At 36.5% G+C, this 18173-nt stretch overlaps 1 protein-coding gene across 1 annotated transcript; it reads right to left on the bottom strand.

The window, feature by feature from the left end:
* Positions 1-643: 643 nt before the first annotated feature.
* Positions 644-18065, bottom strand: LOC145209462 (uncharacterized). Its single transcript, XM_080079745.1, has 22 exons — positions 17104-18065; positions 16114-16198; positions 15793-15843; positions 15475-15586; positions 15012-15105; positions 14423-14567; positions 12149-12326; positions 11060-11206; positions 9863-10048; positions 9252-9401; positions 8964-9041; positions 8260-8453; positions 7443-7819; positions 6392-6534; positions 5909-6037; positions 5651-5741; positions 5135-5295; positions 4770-4914; positions 4279-4404; positions 3739-3840; positions 2909-3084; positions 644-2754 (listed from the first exon to the last, which is right to left on the bottom strand). The coding sequence occupies exons 1-22, from the start codon at positions 17935-17937 to the stop codon at positions 1068-1070; spliced, it is 5391 nt and encodes a 1796-aa protein (XP_079935871.1). The 5' UTR covers positions 17938-18065; the 3' UTR covers positions 644-1067.
* Between the last annotated feature and the right edge of the window lie 108 nt (positions 18066-18173).

Here is an 18173-nt window from a genome sequence, read left to right as displayed (position 1 = left end):
TATTTAAATACTCCGTTTTCCACTACTTTCATCATTTTTTCTGTTTTAACTTTAGTGTCCACTCTCTTACTGCCTAAACGTGTTTTTTTTATTGTTACATCACTTTGTTCATCTACTTACAAGAGGATAGATATCCAACTTCAATTTTCAAAAATCGATGTTGAACAGTATGAACATTGAACACCACGAAAAAAACTATACCTTCAATCTGCACAGAAACTGTCGATGTAGCTGAAAACACTGGTACACTTTCTAATTCCAACTTGAAGACAGATAAATAGACAAATCTACAGCCCTTTAGGTGTTAACTGATAAATATGAAATACGAATCGTTTCTTTCAACAACTTTTTTCGTTTGTGAAAAAATTTTCGACATTCTAAAACGAATGACCTTTGACCTATCAAAAAACATTTCTGAAAAATACAAGTCAGAAGATTTTCCAAGTGATCACAAACCTTAAACAAGTTGATCTTCTTTTAAAAAAAAGTATAACATCTATTCTTAAACAATTGCTTATTCCCAAAAATCCAAGCCCAGTTTTTCCATTTCATAGATTAATGCAAAGACAGAGACCCACTAGAGCGGAACGAACAATCTACTTTACGCAATTCTTTCAAAGTCATTTTCAAAATCTAACTGAAGTAAGTCAAATGTAATGTTTATTTTGTAAAAACGCGAAAGCCAACATCATGTGGCTTAATATGACAAGTGGAGTTAAAACACAAACGCCACAAGTAACAAAGAGAATACAAACGAATGTTTCGAATATTTGAGGCACCGGCACAAGCCATTTTTGGAGGTGGAACTCCTGGTAATACGTTGGAATTGAAAAAACACACAAATGTTGTTGTTGTTCTGTCTTCAAAAACGTTCAATTTCCTAATATTGGTATCCAGTTTCAAAAGTTTGGAGATCTGTAAGCACCCTGTACAAAAACTTAGATACATGTTACACACCTAACGAAATAGTGAATCAAGAATAAATAATTTGCTTTTGAGCTCAAATGCTGGTTTTAGGATATTTTTTCAGAGATTAGAGGCTCATCTAGTCGTCTTTGTAACGCCAATTAAGCGTATAGGCTCGTTAAGTTTAGATTTGGCTGGTGTTCGTGGATGAGACGCATGATTTTTGGTGGGAACGGAGACAAGTGAACTCGACACACTTTGGGCAAGTCCAGTGTGTAAGGGAGTTTAAGGTACTTGGGAATGCGCCATTTTGGATTTATGACGTAGTACGACGTGCGACTGGCGGGACCTGGTTTTCGTCGACGCGTTATCTCCCATTCAGTGTTCCTTGACGGGCTTTTGGGCGTCGGTTTTGGAGTAAATGACGATGTTGGGGTGGATATAATAGTGTTTTTCGGTTTCACGCCGGTCTTCATGCGTTGCAGGATATCGCGTTGCTTTTTTGACATCGACACGCCTTTGCTGGGCATCCTCTTGACCGGCGGCTGCTGTGGTTCGGCTTTTGTACGCTTCTGTTCAGGCGATTTTAGTGCCGCTTCGTCCATTTTACGCTTCAATATAAGCGGTGGAATTTTCGGGCCGGTCAGCGTACTGCTTTCACTTTGCGAGAATGGCGGCGACTTATTGGAAAACGAGCCTGTGGCGTTATAGTTCCTAGGCTTCGGAGGCAGCGGTGTAGGCTCGCTGTTGCAGTTGTTCCATTTGCGGGAATCAAACGACGGTTTGCGTACTTTGTTGTAAAAGTTGGTTGAAGTCGTGAAGTCATCCTCATCGCTATCGTCGGTGAGTCGACTCGTTTCCGCGGAGATAACATCGGATGAGACGGAACGTATTTTTACTTCTTCTCTCTTCTCAAAGTTCTTGGAATTAAGTCGGATTTTTAGTGGTGCAGGATGATGTGTTTTTGTTTTACCACGTTCCGACTCCTTTTCCCAAGGAACCGAGGCTTTTTTGACCTGGAAATCATGTCGGTCGGTGCCAGGATCGTTTGCTTGGGGCTTAATCTTCTTGAGGACAATCTTGTTAGAAAGCTTCTTCTTTTCCGAAACAGGGCTTAACAACTCACTAGACGAATTCAAAGATGACGGATCTTGCGTTGAAGGCGGAGGACTTTTCATCTTTTCCAACTGCTGCTCCTTTGACGCTTGCCTTTCCATCCGCTTTTTCTTCTTCTTTTTATTTTTCTTCTTCTCGTGGACTTCCGGAGTTGGAGTGGGATTCTCTGGAAGAGCAGCGCTTTCACCCGATGCAAGAATAGTAAGCAGCGACGCGTAGCAAAAACGACAACTGTATCCCTTCAAGTCTTTGTTCACTTGGCCGCAACTCGGACACTTGATGTCGCGATTCCTTCTCGCGTGACACCTCGAACATTTGAACGAATTCGTCATGACGTCACCACACTGGGGACACACCGTGGGTGAGAGGACCCCAGAAGGTGGGGCACTTCCAGGGGTCGGTGATAAAAGACCCTTGGGTGAGGGTGGGGGTGGAGATTTGACATCCTGAGGTTTGGGGAGGTTTTCCGGTTGGGGGAGTTTATTTACCTGGGGGCGTTTGGGGGTCGTATCCGAAGGGGGACTTTGGTAGGGATGTGCAGCGTTCGGTGTAGACTTTGGTGAAGTCAAAGGCCGGGGTGGGGATATTTTCTGCACTTGGTTGGATGGCAAAGGCTGAGCTGGCTGCTTTGGGGCATTGCTGGTGTTGTTTAGGTGGGCAAACGCTTTAACAGGGGATGTTGGGGCCACTGGCTCCACTGGGAAAGATTTGTGGATAATTTTCATGTAGTCGCTGCAAAAAAGACAAAATCACGACTATTTTACTGATTTGATTTTACAACCTGAGCCGGTAATCACCTAGTCAGACGTGCTACAATCGGTTAATTATAAAGATTAAACTGGTTTGGAAAATATTTAAGTTCTCTAGCGTTTTAACTCTAACTCACTTTCGAAGCCGGATGTTGGCAATGAAAAACCTCGTCTCGAGAAGGACGTTTTTCAGTTCGTCTTTAGGAAACCGGCATGTGAGTAGAGTTGTCACTACATTCGTTACGAAGACGTCCAAACAGGCGAGCAACCTCTTTTCGTCGTTTTCTTCGTGAATACAAAGCTCTTTCATCCACTGCAGAGAAGGAAAAGTTCTTTATTGCACAGTCAGAGATTTAAAGGCTTTTCGGCTTAAGGGATAACCCAGCACGCATGTATGATTACTAGGATTACCAACAGTGGTGGGTTTCAGCCTTTTCGCACCGGTTCTATGGAACCGTATTACGAAATTTGATGAGATCAGTGAACCGGTTAGCATTACTGGTTACTGTCAATAGACTTTTTAATAAATATGACTTTTGTGATAGAACCGGCTAAAAAAATGTGAATCCCAGTATTCATCACCAGCGAACAGTTTTTATAAAACAATCACATAGATTCAGGAAATGTTACTTCCCTTTGCTTATCTACGAAGTGGTTATCACACGGTGTTGTAGTCCAACGCGCTTCTACCTATTTTGAATATTTTTATTTCTATTTACATGTACAAACTTGGCACAGTTTTTTGTCCGACCGAAATCTATGTAACAAGGTTTTGTATGCAGTGGAACATTATATTCGTGAAATATATTATTTGTAGTTGCTACGGTCAAAGACCCACAGCAATTAAAAAAAAACTTGTTTTTAAATTAGCATGTTTTGTATTTCTGTGCTTCAGTACGCTATACCAGGTTTTATTCAATTTACTTCACAATAGTTGAAAACAGGTAACACAAGGTATAAAACTTACAGAAGTGAATTGATGAAGGGTGTGTTGTACAAGGCCTTGAAGAAACTCCTTCATTCCGTTTCTTTCCAGCGCCAACCAGACTTGCATCCAGCCGACCGGCATCTGCCAAAACCGACTTGTTTAAACCACCTTAAATATCTCTAGCAGTCAAATCCAGGGAACACACAAAAACAAACAAGAAAAAAATTGCCCCTGCATTTTTTGAAGCAGGTTTCATTGCTCAACGCCTTTCAATTGCCAATAACTTCCTTAACGATTTTGTCAGAAGTTTTGCGTCTCAAGGTTTTTCAAAAATGTGTAAACATCCAATACAAAAATGCACACCACGAGTACAAAAGCTGATCGAATGTTAAAGTTTATTAGGAAGTCGCATTACACCGATGCTGCTGCTAATAATTCTGATTTCTTCTTTTGAGTAACATGTACGGCAAGTCGTAGAATGACATCAATCCATTCAGTCTCCACTCATCATAGTAGGGAATGAGTTATGGTGGATTCAATAGAATATTCACTTGAACAAACAAATAAATAAAACCTTACCTTTGCGGAACACTTAGCACATATCAACCAGCTTAGAGTTTCATGTGAGCAAAGCTTGCTGTAAGCAATCATTATGTCTTGTTTTCTCATGCCAAGTTCCTCATGTGAATCAAGCATGTTGATCACCTACAGAAGAGAAAAATATGGTTGGTCGCATGGTGATCCTGGAAATAGCCACGGAACGATAAAACTTTTATGGAGCGCAAAAAAGTGGCAGGCACAATTGGTGGATAAGGATTAAAAGCGCTACAGCTACACTGTAACTGTGATGCAAAAAAACATGTTTCACTGTAGAGCACAGCTTGTAGTAACAAAATATTGATACAGCTCAATGGGGCAACAAAATGGCAATACAATAAAATGTTATAATATACACATAACACAAGACATTTAAGATGTACTGTATACATCGAAAACAATACAAATGATTTTAAAAAATTTCTTAATGGATACTGCAGTACATTTGATAAAAAACATTCATTTTAACTAACTTCTTGCATGACCATGGTTCCCATTTTTGTCATACATTCGTGTTTCTCTGTAAACCTTGAGAAAATGAGCTTCACCGAATTTCGGTTATCCTCTTTAACAGCACAACTCAAAAATCTTATAACCTCATCAGCTGTCATTTGGTTTCTGAAAATTTGCAACAAAAAATAATAATTTTAAACTTTAATTCAGTGACAAAGTCAGTGAAGATTTCCACATAGAGTAAAAAAAATGTTTTGCTATTAGTTCAACGCCAAATCAAGAAAACCTATACAAACCAATTTGAGTCCTCTGACGTAGTTACATTGGACTAAGCTTACATCAGTCATTACCTTGAACATTGGACTAAGCTTACATCAGTCATTACCTTGAAAACTTTTGCTCAAAGAAAGCAAATATTTCTGGACATTTGGTTCGCCATATTTCTGGAGGGAAAAGCTTCTTGTAATTGGAAATTTCCGTAATGGATCCACAGACACAAGCTGCTCTACCAATGATCTCACACAATGGGGCTAGATCCTTGTCGAGCTAAAAAATCAAACCGTAAGCAAAGGGAAAAACTAACGAGCAGTGGATTTGAAAACATATTTTGAATTTTGAATTTCTTTAAAATTGATACAAAGGTTAATTACAAATATGACAAAAAAACTGAAAACTTTCAGACGCAGAAACCAAAACAAAAATCATTATTGTAAAGCAGTGCTTCTGACTTCAAATCCTTCATAAGTTGTTTTTTCAAGGATTACAGTATATATATTTTTTTAAATTGTAGTTTGGATAACTTTAATCTAGAAGCATTGCTTTAACATGTAACCTTGTAGTAACTGAAGCAAGTGGTAACATGAAACCACAAACAGCTGGAAAAAAATGTTTAAACACTCACAAAAAGTTGCATAGAGATGATTTGTTTCAACAAGGTTTTAGACAAAAATGACCCAACATCCAGTGAAGGAGGGGAAGGCTCATTGATAAACCTAAAAACACACAAAAAGTTGTGTTAAATCAAGCACTAATAACTGATGCTAAACCTTTAAACAAAAGATATCCTTGGTAATTAAATTGGCCAATTGGTGCTACTAATCAAATTTGGAATGATAAAAAAAATTCTGAAAATGTTTAAAAGTCAAAAATCATCTTTTACCTGATTGAAAGCTTTGCTGACATCTTAACAGCAGATGTTCTCATTGGTTGAGTGTATTTTGTCCAATCACCACTGAGCAAGTTCTTGAAGAAACCAAACATTTCAACAATTGAACATTTCTGAATCAACCTGCAAAAACAAGAGTTGAAAAAATCATGCGAACAGTGACAGACAACTCTTTAAACTCTTCACAACAGTTACTGTTCATTTCTATAGTTAAAAAAAAACAGTAAAAAAATTGGGGGGGGGGAATTCAGTAACTTTAGGTCATGGTTTCTTGACACAATTTTCTAACAGATAAAACATAGTTCTGCTTGGCAAAAAGTTAAATCGCAAATGTAAAAAGCTGCAAACAATTTTACCATGTATCATAGTTTATGTGCTTAGTGGAAAAATATACAACAATAACCACAATATGAAAACCTTAAATAGATAAAAGAAGATTTGATAAAGATAAAAAAAAAACACCACAAGGCAACTTACAGAGCTAAGGCTTCCTGACTGAACTGGGCAACATGACAATCACTTTTTTCCATGTATTTAGTGAGCCAAGTAATTACAGTGTGGTTACCAGTGCTGAGAAGGCCCTGTTGCGAGAAGAGGTAGAAAAGGACCCAATCATTGTTCTGTGAAAAGAAATCTGTGTTACTGCCTGAAATTTTACATGGTACAGGTAAAAAGTGGACACAAAATCTATCTAATGAGCTTTTTCAAAAAAGCAGACTTTTTTCAAAGTTTCTTACAAGAAATTCTTGGTTAATCCGGACCAGTTTGGAAAAAAACTTGTTCCGATTAGGCAAAGATCCAGATTTACCAATGTCAATTAGTTCAGTGCTCTTCAACCTTTTTAGTGACGCGGAACCCTTAAGGTATTTTGTCAAACTTTGCGGAACCCCCATAAAATAATTTTAATGAATGTAATACAAGTAGGCTTCATCAAAGTAAAAAGATGCATACACATCCAAAACACATCACAAAGGTTGACTTGAATTAAACGGTAAACTGAAACGCATTGCCGTGTTATTTGGATCGGTCGTTTCTACATTAATCTCGCAACTTAGCTAGAGTGTAACAAGGTGGTATATATCACCTCACAATTGATCAATGGTATAACAAAGGTTAACAATATTGCACAGGCGAGCATTGCTGTTCGAAACAATGATACTATGAATCATTCGTGTTCGAATTGCTACTCCCCGTGCAACCCTTAAAGTTCACGGAACCCCAGAAAGGGTTGTACGGAACCCTAGGGTTCCGCAGAACCCCGGTTGAAGAGCTCTGAATTAGTTCAAGCCTGACCATCATACAAATCATTTGTACCTCGAGTTTTGTCCGAATTTGGTGAAGATCCAGATTAACCGATTTACTGTACTGTACATTATTGTTATACCACATTATCATACTAAATACAATATAAAATAACGAACAGTAAACTTAAAGTTTGTTCTTAAAATGTGACTGATGTTTATGTCACTCATATTGAGCCCCTGGTGACTCGCAATTCTAATGTACTCATTTACATAATAATACACACCTTAAAAGCATTCATGAAGTCTTCAATATAACTTAAGTTGGATTCAAGTCTTGTCGAGAATCTCAATACAACAAGCGAGCACACAAACAATGCCACCTGGTGGTCAAAAGCCTTGCAGTTCATCTCAAATTGACGTCCACGGACTTGGTCATGATATGTAACCACCCTTTGACTGATTTTCACAATTTGTGTGGCTTCTGCTATCCATGTCCCTACATTGGTGTTGTTACTGGAACTCACAGCACGCTCGTTAACCCAATTGGCAAACCACATGTAACATTTAACATCAGCCATCGCTTGTTGGTTCATCTCAACGTAGATGAGAAAAAGTATAATTAGGGCAGTCTGATTGGCTCCTGCTATGTTGTATGTAGTGGCTGCAAAATAATTTATCAGTATAAAATTAAATCAGAAATATTGTTTTCAAAAATGGCCAGAATTTTGCACGAAAAGCTAGCATTTTATATGTTTTGGGGTTATTGTGTCTGTGTTTGTATTACAGTAAACCTCTTGAGGTACAAATGATTTGTAATGATGTAAGGGTTTAACCAACCAACATTGGTTAATCCATATCTTTGGCTAAACCGCACAAATTATTTGGTCTAAAAAAGGTTTACCGAATTTTGAAACAAGAAAATCATAGTTTGTGAACACTTTTATGATATCCTTATTTTATCATAAATTGGTACACATTCTGAAAAAAATCCAACAACATCAAAACGTCTTACCACACACAACAAAACCCTCAAAATAAACACAACAAATGCCATCATAGAGCTGGTAGTAACAAAGGATAACATAGTCTATTTACACATACTTCCATTCTCAAAAGAAGTTGTCAATTCAGTGTTTGCAGGCAGATTTTTTCCGGACAATAACGTGAACAATTCTAGAGTGAAGGTAACAGACAAATTCTGAAGAAGGTTTTGAGATTCCACAAGTTTTATGCAAACATCGCGAAACCTGCCAAGTTTGGCCGTGTATAAAAGTATCCATCTGTCAATTAAAATCCTGAAAAAGAAATAGTCAAAGTTTATCACACAATATCACCCAGAAAAATTAAACAATTATGTGTTTTCAATTTTCTAATGGGTGTAATTTCTTAGACCGGGGCTGCATAAACTGTGGTGATATGGTCACATGCAGTCATAAGGACAAGTTTGTGCGGCAATAAACATGTGTATTAAAACATATATAATGGGGCAGTGAAATGAATAAAACTCTTTGGTCTTTAGCCTGATGCTATGCTACCCTTGGTTCAGAAAAATCAATGGATAAAATGAGAAATCTATCTGGACTTTCATCCACCAGCACTTGGGATAGATGGGCTTCTTTAAATCAGTAATATATAAATGAAAAATTCGGAGACAATTGGTGGCCGTTGGTAAATTATGACTGGTGGTGTGGAAGTCATAGTGAAAATGTTATACATCCTTGTCTTAGTCAAAACGTTTACAATTTCTCTAAAAAGTCCTAAAAACTGCATCTTGCATTGTGGAAGCACTAAAGCAGTGTACTTACTGAAAAGGAAGTCCATCAAAGTGCTTTGGAGGCTTAAAAACCTTCACAACCCTTAAATATCTGATTATTGAGTAGTATCTACAAAAATAAATATCGAATTTATAAAACAACAGTGAAATCAAATTTGACCCAAAATTTAACCAAATTGGTTGGTTTTGGACAAATTCTAGTATTATTTTAACATTCGCCAATTTGTTTTTAAATGATAGTTAACGAAGTTGAAAAACTTCTTTACAGAAACAACAGCAAAAATACACGTTGTTTGCAAAAATTAAAAATAAATCATACCTGGTTTCCTTGTCCAGTTTTTGCACGCGCATTTCAATAATTTGCATCGTCTCTCGCAGATTGTCAGCAGATTTTGCTCGACCCGAGGTGTTCTGTCCAGAAAGAACAGCTCGAAGAAGCAAATCATCCCAATGCCTCATGGTTAAAAATCTGCCAAAAAAATGACAATGTCATGCTAAGCTCTATTCCACATTGCAGAAAAAGATTATAGTTAACTTTGAAACACAATGTTTAATGTGACCAACCCAACAAAACTGACAAAATAGACATAGCAAAGATTATATTTTTGATAAAAGTTTATTTCACCATTTTTGTTTTACCCTTACAAGTAGTTGCATATTAATAGGAGCAACTTCTAAATCTAAGGTTTATAACTTGAACAAGAAAAACCAAAAAACTTTCTACACGTAAAATGTATTTAGGGCTCCCTATGGGATTATTAACTTTGTGAATCACTGATACACACACAGTAAACCTTTTTTTACAAATCTTTGAAGTTTTGTCGGAATTAGGCAAAGATCCAGATTAACTGAATCCTTTTTCACTGCTTTTTATTGAATTACAAATCCAGGTGATGGGCTAGTTAAAAATCTTAAACCAAGTGTTTCTACCTTTTCATCACATCTTTTAGTTGCAAAGGTTGTATTGAGTTATTCACACAAGAGTAAAACTTGTCCTTAAAAGATTTGTTGATCTCATTTAATGTAAACAGACGAATAAGAGCTGGCTCTATCCTCTCGTCCATGATCTGTGGAGTTGTGCACTGACACAGTACATTTGGGTTGGATGGCATTCGCCTAATGTAAAAAAAACATCTTTTATTTTCTATCTGTCAAGTGTTAGTTGTAATAGAATTAGGTTGAGAAGTTTTCCATTACACCATACTAGTATCAGTCTCTTACATTAGTGTTTTCCAACCTATGGGTCTGTTTTTGTGACAATAAGAGTATCAACCAGCTCTAAAGTTCAGACTAAATGGAAATGCTTGGTCGAAAAAAAGAATAAGATTTGTTTCATTTTTTTTAAAAGCTTTTCTGGTTTGCAGACAAAAATACAAACAAAATAGTAGGAATGCATGTCCATGGGTTGCGAGAAACCACAAAGCAAAATTTTGGGCAGTATTGGTTCATATCAAAAAAGGTTGGGAACCACTGTCTTACATGACCATATAAATGATACTGACCAGTAAATACAGGAAATAAGTCCTAACAGTCACAATATTTTTAAACATTTGTTCAATACTTTTGAAACAGCATTCATACTTGTACTCAGACAGACATTTCATTGGAATTTTCAGAGCATTTCTTTTTGATATTAAATTATATTAGGCCAAAGTTATACCACATAGACGTAGGTCTAGATTAGGAAACGTTGCCAATGTGACAAGACTTCCTGTCTAACATCTATGTCACTTTCAGGGCAAAAGGTTATGACTTGGTTTTTATGCTGCTCAAAACAGGCAAGATAGCATGCCAGGTTTTGGGAATTCAATGTTGATGAAATGACTTTAAATGCATGCCTGTAATAAATTAGACATGTAACACACTATAATTTGCCCTGTTAAAATATACTGTGTTGACTAGCAAAGTCCTACAACAGACTATTGATTTGTTTATTGGCCAAATGACTAAAAATAAGTTTGCATCGGCAACTGCAAATTGAAAACAACATGTCCATGAAAACAAAGTATTGCATTTTTTTAAAACAATATAAGGTTGGTATGAGGCAATAAAATGCACAAATCAATAGCCCAGCACAAAATTGACTTTATGAAACTTACGTAACATGGTGAAAATGATGAAACTTACGTAACATGGTTGAAGTCAGCAGGGCGGTGAGAACACAACTCAGATAAAAGAGCTTCGAAAAGCACCAGCGCTGGGTAAGGCTGATCGGAAAAGCTTTTGTCGATTTCATCTAGCAGGGCATAAATCACTTGCCGGACAGGATCATAGCTACACACATAATTATATAGGTGGTAAATCACAAGTTGGTATATTTTTTAGACAAAACATCTACACACCAGAGCTGTCGAGAGTTGAGTTCATTTAGCTTGGTGAAAGAAAACATAGCGACAAACCATAGCAATACAAAAAATAGTCAGATTTGGAACTTTGTTAACCCAGCTGTTTTAGCATTACCTGGTATGATCAAAAATGACACAGTGCTCTAAAAGCACAGCACAACATCACCATGAGCTCATTGTTGTATTCACCAACAAGCTCATCAATTCAGCATAACACACAAAAGGTTTAATGCATTGAATCGATTTGAACATTTTCTAAGGTTTGTTCCAAGCCTGTTAGGTGACTAATCCTATGTTGAAATATATAAATATGTATTTCTATATATCTGTTGTTGTTTTAACAAAGTAAAATATAATACGGACAACAGGTTTTAAAAAATACTTGATAAGCAATTACCCAAACAACCAAATGTGGCAAATCTATTTTAATAAGATTATTCAGTATGTTCATTAATTGAGGGTCAAAAAAGAGATTGGTGGTCAGAATTCTTACAAAGAAAAAATCTTGGATTTGGTGTAATCTTTGTATTGACTGTTTTATCTTTCACCTTGTATTTGTACAACCAACACAAATTTCAAACTAGCAAAACAGAAGAAAACTACTGTTTCAAAGTGGGATCAGTAATAATACATAATGACAACTCCCATCGAAAATCCACCCGAAATACAGATGTGGTAATAGAATTTGTGTATAATGCAGTTGTCTTACAATGCACCAAAACATACACACTCATTTTGTCTCTTAGTTACATACTAGCCTGAAAAAGTAATTTCTACAGACAAACACACAAGCAGTTGCCGCATCTATTTCAAGTTTATGGTTATGACCACCAAGGCCACAGCCATGCACAAAGCTTTTGTGTTTACTCACTTAAAACGCTTTCGTAAGTCGTGTACAGCCTTGCAGTTGACACAACCTTCAGGCTTGAGTTTGTTGTCACGGTGACAGTTGCAGTCACATGGCACCTGGTGAAAATCACACTGAATTCCCGTGCGATACGTAATGTAAGCCTCTCGAATCTTGATAATGAATTGCACTGAGCGTTCACCTGAAATACACAATACACAGGGTTGCAATAATATCCTTATTTCCAAGATTTGTCCTTATTTTACAGGGCAGTGTTTTTGGGAATATTATTGTCCATATTTCTAAAAGTCCTTCTCTGCTACTAGTAAACGTAAACTTGGACCTGAGCTGTTGTGAGATGCACAAAGTATTTTCTATGAACAAGAAGTTGCTGGAACAGATTGTTTCTGGCCAAAAATATTAGCAATGACATGTCATAACCCTGACAATACAGTTTAACTCCACGCAGATTCACAAAGTAGTTTGATGTACATAACAGTTACTTGATTGGGCACCCTATATGCATGTCTTTATATAATTGGCAATGTTTGGTAACTTAGTACTTACTGTGTCAATAAATTGTTGGTTTATGTTTTTTTGATAAAAGTTGCATTAACCCTAAGAGAATCTTGGTGACTATACATTAGTGATGGGACGATACCAGATTTTGAAGCGAATACCGATACCGAGTACGAGTACCACATGTATATACCTTCGATACCGAGTACGATTACCGAGTACTTAAGTGTAGTGTTGTACTTAGTTGTATATCACTAGCTAATTTATCTGCCATGCTCGGGGTAAAGGCGTGCACACACACATGCCGAAAAATGTAATCACCACGTGATAGCGAAAAAGACGTACGTAAACTGGCGGGACTTTTTTCCAATTTTGTACTGTCCGAAGCAAATATTGGCCAAAAGTTGCCCGTATTCTTATGGTGTAAATTGGCCTTCGGTACTCGCACGTTGGTATCGAAAACTGAGACAAAATATTTCGATACCGAGTACGAGTATCGATACCACTGAAATCATTCGATACCATCGATACCGAGTACCGGGTACCGGGTACTCGTCCCATCACTACTATACATCTTGGTGACTAAGTAAGAAACCCCAGAAAGCCTGTTTTGTTAGTTAGTATATGCTTGGTTTGTTGCATATAACTTTTCTGTGATAAAACCCTATGCCAAGTTGCCTTTCACAGCAAATCTAGCTTATGACACTGTGAATATGATTCTGGAAATTAGGGATATCATTTACAATTTACTTCAAATGCAAATTGAATTGCATTAGCAATTTAAATGTGTCCGACCACACAAACTACAGAAATATGCAAGTTATGTCATGCATGTATTTGCATTGAATTAGATAGCAAGACCAAAATTTGCCACTTTTACAACCATCTTGTTGGCTTGTTATGTAACCAAATTTAGGTGCACGTTTTATGGCAAGTAAGGCAGTCTGTATTTACATGTTGTTTATTTGCACCATGTCTGAAATTAAATAACATTGGCTGATTAATTATTCAGGCAACAAATTTTAGTAACATATGGGTATTTGGGACAAAGGATGCTTGCAATATCAATACAACTTGAAGTATGGCAGCACAAAAAAATGTAATTGTAAAAAAAATATAACACAGTTGAAGAAGGACAGTAAAAAAATGTTGTAATTTTTGCTATCAATACAAGTTGGAACTATTTCAAAGCATTGTACACACTAACACAAGCACATTTAGATTTTTTGACAACTACAAAACATGCCAAAACTTTTTTTGACAACTACCAAAAATGCCAAAACACAAGTTTGCATATGATTTTGGTAAAATGTTTGATTTTTTTGTGGTACAAGAGGCAGTTGTACCCACCAAATTAATATATATGTATGCAAGCCAGGTTTCTAATCCCAACTGTTTGTGTGTTGCATTTACACTTTTGAACCTTGCACTCTGTGGTCACACTGGTAAAAACAAATCTTATTTCTGTGAAGAAGGTGGACTATGTAGTGAATATGTGTTTATAGGAGTATTAGTAGAACAATGTGGCTGGACACATCCAGCACACATTTAAGGCCATGTAATTTGGCTATCTTTACCAATAAGAAATTACCCACACACTTAATGCATTAAATAAACATGTTTTTACATTCCAACTGCTAGAGATTTGCATAACATACTAAAAATTTTCACTGTGCATGACACAATTTACTTAAAATACAAAAAATCCTAACTGGGGAATGTCACAACCAGCATAAGATGCATTATTAAATACCAAAGCAAAACATTATGTCTATTTACCAGCTGCTGATATGTTGGGTGTTATCTCTTCCGTTGTTAACATGTTCATCAACGGACTCTTTTTCATGTTCCGTCGTGCTTTCCAACAACTTGCCTTGGCATGAGCGTTGCAATGAGCACATGCACTGTCCTTCCATTTTTTGCACTAAATAAAAAGACAAGTTATTCAGTTTTTGTCAAAAAATACAGTAAACTTCGGTTAAAGCGGTTTCAGCTAATCTGGATCTTCACCTAATTTGAACAAAACTGAAGGTAAAAATGATTTGTAATGTGGTAAAGCTTAGTTCATAAACAATGGCTAATCCAAATTTTCGCCTTATCCATACACACGTTTTGGTCCAAACAGGTCCATATTAACCAAGGTTTACTGTAACAGAAATTGTTTCGGTTTTGGTGGTTTGTTATATTGATATCTAACAGTAACAAAAACCAAATAAAATTTAATCATGTGAAAAAAAAAGAATGCAACCACATACCAATTTACGTCATTGCTAACATAGTAAAACATGGTATAACACCTACTCATTGGAATAATATTATCCCATGCATACAACACTTGTTTTGATTCTGTTAAGTAATGAGAATTTACCTGTTCAGCAAGAGTATCACATATGTAACAGAAGCATTTGGAGCAGTACTTCTCATTTGCAGGTACAGCGGGCCTTGTCACTGAATCGACTTGACTATGATACACAATAGCAATGTTAGTCAAAATCTGATTGTTCCCTGACTCGGCATGACTAATATATTACAGCTACATCTGGGATAAAAGCTTGAGGAAACAATAGATAAAAGACAAAGAGAAAATCTGTATACAATAGACATATGTTGATATTACCCGGTGAACTAAAACAAGTAAACTTATAAACTTTACAGAGAGTTGCTCAGAACTTGTAGAAAATGCTTTTTGTTGACAGATTTTTATGTTGTCGCAATAAATAGAAAAAATAAATTTTGAGTTCTTTTTACCAAGACTCTTACTTTAAGGCTTAAAGTTTAAGCAGTGGCTATAGACATGATTTAATGTAAATATAATTTTCATGAAAACTTACACAAAATTGTGGATTGGGCAGTCAGCTCTTATGTGTGACATCACCTCTGCTTGTTTACAGCCAACGATTTCTATGTCATCATCAATTACAACTCTTGTATTTTCGTCAAGCTCTGTGCATAAAAAACATCAGCCTTATTTAATAAGCTCCCAGACCATTGCTAAACAAACAACTGTTTTCTAAACATAGTTTTAAATTTTTTCTTTCTCATGTTTCATAAACAAAAAAAGTAAGCTATATTCAGTTTAATATTCAGATACAGCATAAAAAGTATGCTGTTTCACTGAAATCAACAGTCAGCTGTACATATATCTTTACCTAATTTGGTTTTAACTTTTTCTGGGCCATCTTCCTTGTTTGAACTTGTATCTGTGTATGCATAAAAAACACATTAATCCTTGCAATAGTAAGTATATATATATTGCTATAACTGTGATAAGATGTCTTTGCAATACGAATATTTGTGCAAATTAACAATCAATGTAAAACATGGGCCCAAAACATTAATGGTATAGTATACAATACTTTATCAGATGACAAACCAATTTTCAGGAAAATATAGGTCTTTTAAAACAAGTTAGAAATGTGCATGTGAACAGCAGTATTTCCATACAGTCACAAAGTTTATTATTTATTTACCAGAAAATCCAGACGTGTTTCTCTTCCTGGGAGGGCCTAGTGCAGGTGGTGTAGCATTGGTAGAATTTGAAGCAATGTTCTTGTGCTAAAAAAGAAAGATTTCTTGTAAAACACTAGGTTACCATCAAAATGTTTACATATACAAACAGGGAAAGAATAAACACAAATTTCCTGGGAAGCCAATGAAGAATTTCATGCCAGTTTTTAGTAAATCCCATAAGTTGCTAAATGAAACAAGAACAATAAACTTATCACACAGTTCATTTGTACTTTGTTTAAAGCCTGTACACTAGGGTTCCTCTATTTCTCGACTTTTTCGTTTGTCGAGAAACGAGAAATTAAAAATTCATTTCTCGAGAATCTCGAGAGTCTCGAAGTTTTTATTTAAGCCGATTTTCTACCAAAAAAAAAATCCGATTGTACGTTTTTTCGCTTTCAGTAGCGATCGCAGGTAGTGATTCGCTGGCAAACCAGTAAAAACCTAAGCGACTGTTGGTCCGAGTTTTAGATATAACGCAACTAAGCGTGACTGCTGCTTAGGAAAGGTGAAAGTTTATCGGCAACGTACGTCAAAAATCGCTGTTTCGTTAGCAAAATAAGACAGTAATGTGTCCAGTGCACCCGAAGGGCGAGTCGAAACGAAAAATACACATAATAAGAGGTGTCGCATGTTCTTTTCGTTTATAATATGTGACGTAATTTTTCTCGAGAAATTTTTATTTATTTCTCGAGAGTCGAGACTCGATTTTTTCGAGATTTCTCGAGAATTTCCCGACGAGAATTTCTCGAGAAGGAACTCTACTGTACACTAGGCAACATTTATTAGATTTATAGACATTTTATCATAGTGATTGGATCATTTATTTTCAGTATATTTGTTAACTTGTTAATCTAGCACCAAAAAATTAGGACTGGTTTCCTGGGATAGAGCATACACAAAAATGCTGACTTTTTCCTACCATGAACAGAAACTATAGATTTTGTACTCACAGTGGTTGGTGTAGGACCTTGGCGCTTTTGCTCAAATCGAATGTGTACTTTTTCACGCTCAACAGCCTCTGAAGTTGAAGACTGGGTATATGACTGACTTCGAAGCACACCAGAATGCATGGTGCTACTATTTCCATACACATTTGTTGTTTGTAAATGTGAAGTACTCCCACTTGCTCTTACCAAAGGTGAAGCTGCACTAATTGGATGTGGCATGCTAGGTGACCTTTGATAAGGATGTACATTGTTGGTTAAGTTTATAGCCTGATTTGGAATCGACCGAGGTGTCATTTGGTGGTTGCTTAATTGATTCATGGCAATTTGATGGACATTGTTGTTGTTTACCCTGGAATTTGGTACCTGGGCTGTTCTTGGTATTTGCGAATTCATGTGCTGGACTGGAATGCCAAGGTGATTTAATGTCTGTTGCACAAGTGGTTGTGAAGTTAATGTTTGCTGCGCTTGCCTTTGATTTTGGGCCTCTGGCCAATGTAGTGGTCGACTTGTAGCATTCTGACCCCCTTGAAGTGTTTGGCTTTGTAATGCCTGCAGCGTTGAACTGTAGGTAGAAAAGTTGCTGGCAGGAGCACTTAGGACACTTCTTATTTGTTGTGTGGAACTGGCAGCAGATGGTCCAACTGCAATGTAACCACTGTTTTGTCCTGATAGTTGTTTTTGAAGATGATTGTGTGACCCTTGGCGATGTAAGGAAAACTCCTGATGCTGGGTCCGCGTTTGTGTGTGGTAGTTTGAGCCATAGTTTTGTTGATATTGTTGTTGATTTATAGGTTGCTGTTGCTTTTGGTACTGTCTTGGTAGCATGCTTGATAACATAGAACCACACCTTGCTTAACCTGTTAGAACATTTGCTGGAACTTTCAATCTGTTTAGTAACCAGCTACTGAAGGTATTTACAAAACACAAATAAATAATGTGACTACTACACTGGAACATAAAACATGTTGATTATTATTGCTTTCCATTTGGGGTCATCATTAACAAATACATACAAGAAAACAAAATGTGTTCGTGAAAACATTCAGCAACTTTTGAAGCTACACACACACTTG

The sequence above is a fragment of the Phallusia mammillata genome, chromosome 1, assembly GCF_965637545.1.
Source record: "Phallusia mammillata chromosome 1, kaPhaMamm4.hap1.1, whole genome shotgun sequence".
Lineage (NCBI taxonomy): Eukaryota > Metazoa > Chordata > Ascidiacea > Phlebobranchia > Ascidiidae > Phallusia > Phallusia mammillata.
Note: the sequence above shows the minus strand (reverse complement) of the source record. Positions and strands in the feature narration are given on the sequence as shown.

What these genes read in the sequence shown, in the direction of transcription:
- LOC145209462 (XM_080079745.1), bottom strand. Translation starts at nt 17,937, where the DNA reads ATGTTATCAAGCATGCTACCAAGACAGTACCAAAAGCAACAGCAACCT. An exon ending in AACTTCTTTTGAGAATGGAA is followed by an intron (nt 7,820 to 8,259) that starts GTATGTGTAAAT and finishes ATTATTTTGCAG; the next exon opens with CCACTACATACAACATAGCA. An exon ending in GAACCATGGTCATGCAAGAA is followed by an intron (nt 4,405 to 4,769) that starts GTTAGTTAAAAT and finishes TCTCTTCTGTAG; the next exon opens with GTGATCAACATGCTTGATTC.